Consider the following 7,550-nt stretch of genomic DNA (forward strand, 5'->3'; position numbering starts at 1 on the left):
CTCTGTGAAATGGTTTTTATGTTGGACATGCATAATTGACCTCCTAGTGTCATCCTCCGAATATTTGATATTGTTGCAATGCAATACAATGTTTGCCTTGTGCTTACATATCTCAAGTGTTAGCAATAGTAAATGGTAGTTATTTCTATTGTTCAAGTCCGAAATTTAGATTTTTTATAGGATTTTTGAATCAACACACAAGCTAGGGTATTCTCTCTTAGGTCGATAATGCTTATTTTAAGGGATTGATAAATACTAACAATATAAAAAGTTAATGGGATGATATTGATAGTATCAAGTTGGTAAATTAAAAAAAAAATGGTAGATGAGACCCATTAATGAAGAAAACCACTCTAATCAGTACATGAAGAGAAACGAGGTGTCACTTGGTGCCTTTAGCACATCAAGAATCTCATGTTTAAATACAGAAGCCACATGCAACAATAAAAAGTTGAGTGAAAAGAGAGGAACATGTTGAATGGGGATTTGGACAAAGAAAGGTTGAAGAACCACTTAGGTAACATAACACATTGAAGGGATTAAGACAAGATGGGAGTCTAACAAGGAATGACGTAGGGATTCAAACAAAATGGAGCAAAATGTAAGAAGTATGCCTGCAAAATATTCACCCACATTGACATAAAGATGGAACTGTAGTTCATGTACATGGATTTGAACTAAGCCCACCTTTGAAATAAAGATATTCCATAAGATAGATGGTTGAAGATACATCCATATAGAGCTTGTTTTTCCTATTTTAAACCTTTAATTTCATTGAGACGTTTGGACCGATTACCCAGGTAAAGGCTTCTCATTCATATTTGAACAATTTAGATATCCTATCCACAATGAAAAAACAAACCTAGAGACAAAGTTTCAAATACATTTCTATCTCTACTGAATGTAAAAAATGTGTTTATAGGATACCACTCCAAATATCGGAGTACAAAGCATAAATGAGGTTAGAAATTCCATGCATCTTTGTGAAATTAACAATTGAAATTTAGCATTTTTTATAGGATTTATGAATTAACACACCAGACTAGATTATTTTGAGTTCTCTCTTAGGTCCATAATGCTTATGTTAAAGGATAGATAAATATTAAAGACTAACACTATATAAAGCTAATGAGATTATATAAATAGTTTCAAGTTGGTAGATAAGAACAAAGAACTGGTAGATGATACCCATTAATAAAGGGAACAACTCTAGTCAATAGATGAAGAGAAACAGGGTGTCGCTTGATGCCTTAAGCACATCAAGAATGTCGTGTTTAAATTACAGAAGCAACAAGCAACAATAAAAAGATGAGTGAAAAATGGCGAACATGTTAAATGGGGATTTGGACAAAGAAACCCTGAAGAACCACATAGGTAACATAACATATTGAAGGGATTAAGACAAAATGAGAGTATGACAAAGAATGATCATAGGGATTCAAACAAAACGCAACAAAATCTAAGTATGCCGAAAAAATATTCACCGTCATCAACGTGAAGATTGGACTAAGAGCTACTGTTTGGACTGATACGAGTGGATCATGGATCCCCTGCCACCGGAGGTCCTGACCTTCAAGTCGTTAGTGGCTTCTGGCCCCAAGCGTCCTCCTTCTGCGACCATGCAGAGGTTTGTTAAAAAGATGGACACTATCCCATCAGTGGCACTGCCTGAAGAAGATACTTGCAAAGCTGCCCTGAATCTGGCTGAAAAAGGCCTCATAGGCCAGTTCACAGGCCTCTGGCCATCGCCAAAAACGGTTGAGGAGTGGACTCAAAGGAACTGGAAGCCTCTCATTAAAGAGGGTGTCAAAAGCTACTTCGTGGGTAAGGGATTCTTTGTTTTTGTATTCGAAAGCCTAGATGATAAAGGATTAATCTTCAGAAATGGACCTTACTTCATGGGCCCTCAGGGCCTTTACCTAAACAAATGGTCGCCTGACTTTGATCCCACTCAAGACGTTCCTTCAGCTGTCCCGGTTTGGGTCAGGCTTCCCCATCTGCCCCTCCACTGTTGGAATCACCTTCAGATCATAGGGAATGCCCTGGGAAAATACATAGATCAAGCAGCAAGGAAGGACCAATATTCCTGTGCACGCATCTGTGTCGAAGTGGACCTGGAAGAAGGGCTCCTAGAAGCCATCAAACTTACAGTAGCTGGGTGGACGTATGTACAAGAGCTGGACTATGAGCAGTTGCCGTTTAAATGCAGACACTGCCATGGTCATGGTCATTTCGCAAAGCACTGCAAGAAGAAGACTGAGGATCAAATGGGCAAACAAAACGGGGATCAATGGACCCTAGTGCAGAAAAATGAAAATGCAAAAAAAGGCACAGGAAAAGGCAATAGGAATGGAGAAACCAGCAGATCCAAAATAAATCAAGAGGAGGAAGTAAATCCAAACGAGACACAAAGTGAACAACATAGGAATGGAGAAACTAGCAGATCCAAAATAAACCAAGAAGCGGAAGCAAGATCAAAAGGGATAGAAGGCGAACATCAGAGCCATCAAGTGAACCCAACAAAGGAGCACGAGGAACAGGAAAACACTCCTCCATTGCACAAAGAGGGAGAGGAAGCAGACCTGAGCGAATCCAACCAGGGCAGCCCCATCAACCTATCATATGCTGATATGGCAAAGAAAAAACCAAGGGAGAGCTCAGATTCTTCGGAAGATGAAATCTACGAGCGCCCATCAAAAAAAGCAGGAAGGAAATCCCGAAAGGAAAAAAGGGAGGAGGAGGCAGAAAGACACAAAACACAAGGAAGTCAGCCCACAATAGAAATGTCTATAGGGCGAAACACCAGGCCAAAGCCCTCCAAGGGAGGACTCATCAATCAAAATAATAAATAATGAAGTTAGTCTCTTGGAACTGTAGAGGACTGGGGAATCCCTCCAAAATCGAGGCTGTTAAAGACCTATTGAAAGATGAACCCTCAGAAATTCTCATGCTCCAAGAGACAAAACTAGAAGGGCAAGCCCTTTTAGAGATCAGTAAAACAAAGTGGAATAAAAAAGCAGGTAAAGCAGTCAGTGCAAGAGGCACCTCCGGGGGCTTGGCAACCCTTTGGTCTGAAGAGCTCTTCCATCTGAATAACTTCCAAGCAACCCAGCACTGGATATTCACGGAATTGAAACACAAAGCAAGTAAGTTAACTATCTCTCTATTTAATCTTTATGTGCCAGTTTCTTATACTAAAAAAAGAGAATGCTGGAACAACCTATTTGCCTTTTTAGAATTATCTACTCCCAACAATATCATTATAGCAGGCAATCTAAATATTATTATGAAAGCAAAAGAGAAGAGAGGAGGAATTGACAGCAGGGACCCCTTGCTGCCCATGGTTGAGGAACTCTCCCAAAGCTGGGACCTATTGGATTTCAACCCAGTTCGGGGTATATATACCTGGTCCAATAACCGGACTGGCTCGGATCACATATCTGCAAGACTTGACCGCTTTCTAGTGCAAAGCTCCATAATGATGGAAAAAAAAATCATCATCACAAAAATTTTACCTAAACTCACATCAGATCATAAGCCAGTTCAACTCCTCCTAGAAGAAGAAGAAGACCTAGGACCTATCCCTTTTCGTTTCAGTCCACAATGGATTGAGAGAGAGGGTTTCTTAGACACGGTGAAAGAAGCTTGGTCCAAACCCATCAATGGTTCAACTAGTTATGTTTGGGAGCAAAAGTTAAAAGCTACCAAACAAGCCTTGAAAGACTGGATTAAGAAACCAATCCATACTCCAACAGAACAAAGAAAAGAAGCAGTTCATTCATTACAATCTCTGCAAACTGACATGGAAATTAAAGAGATCACAACAGAAGTGTTGGAAACAGAAACTCAAGCACAACGATCAGTACATCAGTCATTCCGAAAGGAGGAAGAATATTGGAGAATAAAATCTAGAAGCCTGTGGTTAAAGGCGGGAGATCGGAATACTGCTTTCTTCCACAGGCAATATAGAGCAAGACTGTCAAGAAATTATATAGCAGAAATTAAAACAGCAGATGGGCAAGTCTGCAAAGGATACAATCAAGTCAAGGCAGCTGCTGAAGCCCACTTCCAGAATCTCTACAGTCCAGATACTCAAAGCAATGATGAGGAAACTGCTGCACTTCTTTCAAATATTCCCAAACTCATCAGCCCTGAAGAAAATGCAATCCTCTGCAGACCCATAACAGAAAAGGAAATCATAAATGTTATTTGGGCCATGGAAGCGGACAAGGCACCGGGGCCCGATGGATTCACAATCCACTTCTATAAAACATGTTGGCATATTATCAAGGAAGACCTGCAGAAAATGATAAGAGGATTTATGTCAAAAGCCAAGATAGGTGGAGGAACCAACTCTACTTACCTAGCTTTAATCCCCAAAGACTCCAACCCAGAAACTTTTTCCAGATTTCGACCTATATCGCTGTGTAATGCGTCTTACAAAATCTTGGCCAAATTGTTAGCAAACAGAATTAAGCCACTGCTAAAAAGGGTGATATCCAGCTCCCAAAGTGGCTTTGTAGAAGGTCGACATATACTGGATAATGTAATCCAGGTTCAAGAGACAATCCACTCCAGCAAACAGAGGAAAGAGAAAGGAATGGTGATAAAATTAGACATGGCAAATGCGTTTGATAGAGTAAACCGCAATTTCCTTAGCAAAGTGCTTCTCACATTTGGCTTCTCGCCTGCTTTTGTTCAACTCATCAAAGCCTGCATTGACAATCCATGGATCGCACCCCTTGTTAATGGTCGTCCAACAAACTTTTTTCAAGCTAAGAGAGGCATACGACAGGGATGCCCACTCTCCCCCTATCTGTACATTCTAATGGCAGACTCACTAAGCAGAAAGCTCAATGCAGAAAGAGATACAGGTATCTTACCGGGCCTCAAAACAACAATAGGAGCTGAGCCTTCGAATCATGCACTTTTTGCAGATGATTCACTCCTCCTAGGTGGAGCATCCACAAGAATAGCCCGAGCATTTGACACGGTCCTTAGAAGCTATTGCAGAGTCACTGGAGCGGCAGTTAACAACAACAAGAGCGAAGTTTTTAGTTGGAATATAGATCAGCAAGAACTTGCAGGTATAACATCCATTCTTGGGTTCAAAGGACACACAGAATGGGATAGATTCATCTACCTCGGCCTGCCCATTATCTCTGGAATCAATAAAAGAGCCTTATGGAGTGGAATAATCTCAAAAATGAAAAACAAGATTGCAGCATGGGGGGGTTACTGGTTGACTAAGGGTGGCAAAGTTATCTTGATCAAATCGGTGTTGTCAGCGTACCCAATCTTCCAGGCAGCTTTCCTCTTGGCCCCTCGCAATGTTATGGAGCAGATCTCCAAACTTCTCAGAGAATTTTTGTGGCAAGGAGGGAAAGGCAGTGAAAAAAGATTTCATCTGGTGAATTGGGATGTCGTAAAGAGAACGAAGGAAGAGGGGGGATTACAGATAAGAGACCCTCATCTTGTGAACCTGGCCTTGGGAGGAAAAATCCTATGGAAATTGATCCACGATCCCACCCATCCTGTCAGTAGCACTCTGCGGTTAAAGTATGGAATAAGCAAAGACCTCAGCAACGTAATTCATATGTCCACAGCCAAAAGCACGCAACTCTGGAGCCTGTGTTGTAAAAGCAGTCAACACTTCATAAAGCATCTGTATCGTATCCCCGGAAGTGGCAAACATATCAACATATGGACGGATAGTATAATGAGGAACGCCCCCTTAGCAGATCAAGCGGATATAACAGAATTAAGAACCTGGTTGGAGCGTGCGGGAGTCAAACGCCTCTACGATCTGTCGAAGTGGAATCAGCGTGGTGAGTGGGAGGGCTGGGACCTCTTTGGAGTCCCGAACAGGTTGAAAAATCAACAAACACTGCTGGAAGAATACTTGGAGGACGCCGCCCCTGTTCATAGAGCCGCAAAAGACTGCTGGGGTTGGGGTCAAACTGGAGTTTACTCCACAACAGATGGCTACCGCGCTCTGCAGGGGATAAGAAATAGCAATCAATCATCAACATTCTGGAAAAGTGTTTGGGATTCATTTGCCACTCCAAAGGTAAATTTCTTTTGCTGGACTCTGATCCATAACAAAATTCTCACGGGAGATAATCTGGAGAAGCGAAAAATAGCAGGACCTCATAGGTGTGCTATGTGCAATAATAACTCAGAAACAGCTCAACATCTATTTATGGAATGCAGCGTAGCTCAAGAAGTTTGGGGACTCATATTAATGGATTTGCAGACACCTGTTCCTTCCTTTAACTCCGCAGCTGACCTGTTTGCCTCGTGGAAGCATCATTACCCGCATCAAATTCCCCAAAAATCTTTCTGGAGCAGAATCTGGACAGCGATTCCCAAATACGTTTGCTGGCAGATTTGGTTGGCACGTAATCAGCAGATTTTCAATGAGGTGAGACACACATCGCTGCAAATAGCTGCAAAAGCTAAGGCCTTTTTGATGGAAGTAGCCCAACAACAGTATATAAAAGAAGACTCCTTGCTTCTGCCAGAAGAAAAGAGGTGGTTAGGCTCTCTAGTGCCTTATCTGAGCAGAAACTATCCTAAACCACAAAGTAACAATCAGGAATGGCGATTAAGAGATAAAGAGGACTACTTTCAGAGCTGGTGGAGATCTCAAAAAATACACACAGTCTTCTTTGATGGGGCGTCAAAAGGGAATCCAGGGACAGCTGGAGCAGGGGGAGTCATCTACTCTCCGGACGGCGACTCTAAAGACATCTTCTATTGGGGATTAGGACAGAAGTCCAATAACCAGGCTGAGCTATTAGGACTTCTCAAAGCCTGTCAAATTGCAAGAGATAAAGGAGTGAAAAAGCTGCAAGTCTTCGGAGATTCAGAGTTGATAATAAAAAATTTAAACATGGGGGATCGATTCAACAATCCTAGCCTCAACAAAATGTTGGAAAGACTGAAAAGAGTACTCCAATTCTTTGACAGCTGCAAATTCTATCATATTCTCAGAAATTTAAACAGTGAAGCGGACAAAATGGCAAACAAAGGCAGTGCAATCATGAAAGGGCTTATCTTCGTTAACGAAAATAGTTTTGTTCAAATGCCCTGAATTTTGTAATAGAGGAAAAGAGGCATTGTATTGGAGGACAGCATGAAAAAGTCCCATTTGTTTCCAGATAAATAAAAATCATATAACCGTTTTAGTTAAAAAAAAAAGATTGTACTAAGAGCTATCATCTTTCCTGGAGTCAATGTAAGCACAAAAATGTACATGCAAGATCCATTAAGAAAAGATGAGTATGTTGTTCACCTCATTTACATATCGAGAGGAAGTTGAAAATCACCATCACTTGAAAAGCCCCCAACTTGTAATGGTAGCACCTTAGGTATTGCAGCAGAAGTTTGGTTGCTTGGACATTTCTCTAGTGACATGAAGGCTAAATCAAACAACTTATCATAAGACAACATGCAAAAATATGTAGGAACATGATGATCAACTCAATTGAAATCTGTTTACCCATAATTTCACAAGGCAATTTCTTTCTGAGAATCATTTTTAACAA

General features: G+C 41.1%; 1 protein-coding gene across 1 annotated transcript; it reads left to right on the plus strand.

Annotated features, from left to right (window-relative positions):
* Positions 1-1,541: 1,541 nt before the first annotated feature.
* Positions 1,542-7,096, plus strand: LOC149174556 (uncharacterized). Its single transcript, XM_089420890.1, has 2 exons — positions 1,542-2,785; positions 2,878-7,096. The coding sequence occupies exons 1-2, from the start codon at positions 1,542-1,544 to the stop codon at positions 7,094-7,096; spliced, it is 5,463 nt and encodes a 1,820-aa protein (XP_089277016.1).
* The last annotated feature ends 454 nt before the right edge of the window (positions 7,097-7,550 follow it).

Source organism: Pinus tabuliformis, chromosome 4_1 (assembly GCF_031772625.1).
Source record: "Pinus tabuliformis cultivar Carrire ecotype Pingquan chromosome 4_1, CPIR1, whole genome shotgun sequence".
In the NCBI taxonomy this organism is placed as follows: domain Eukaryota; kingdom Viridiplantae; phylum Streptophyta; class Pinopsida; order Pinales; family Pinaceae; genus Pinus; species Pinus tabuliformis.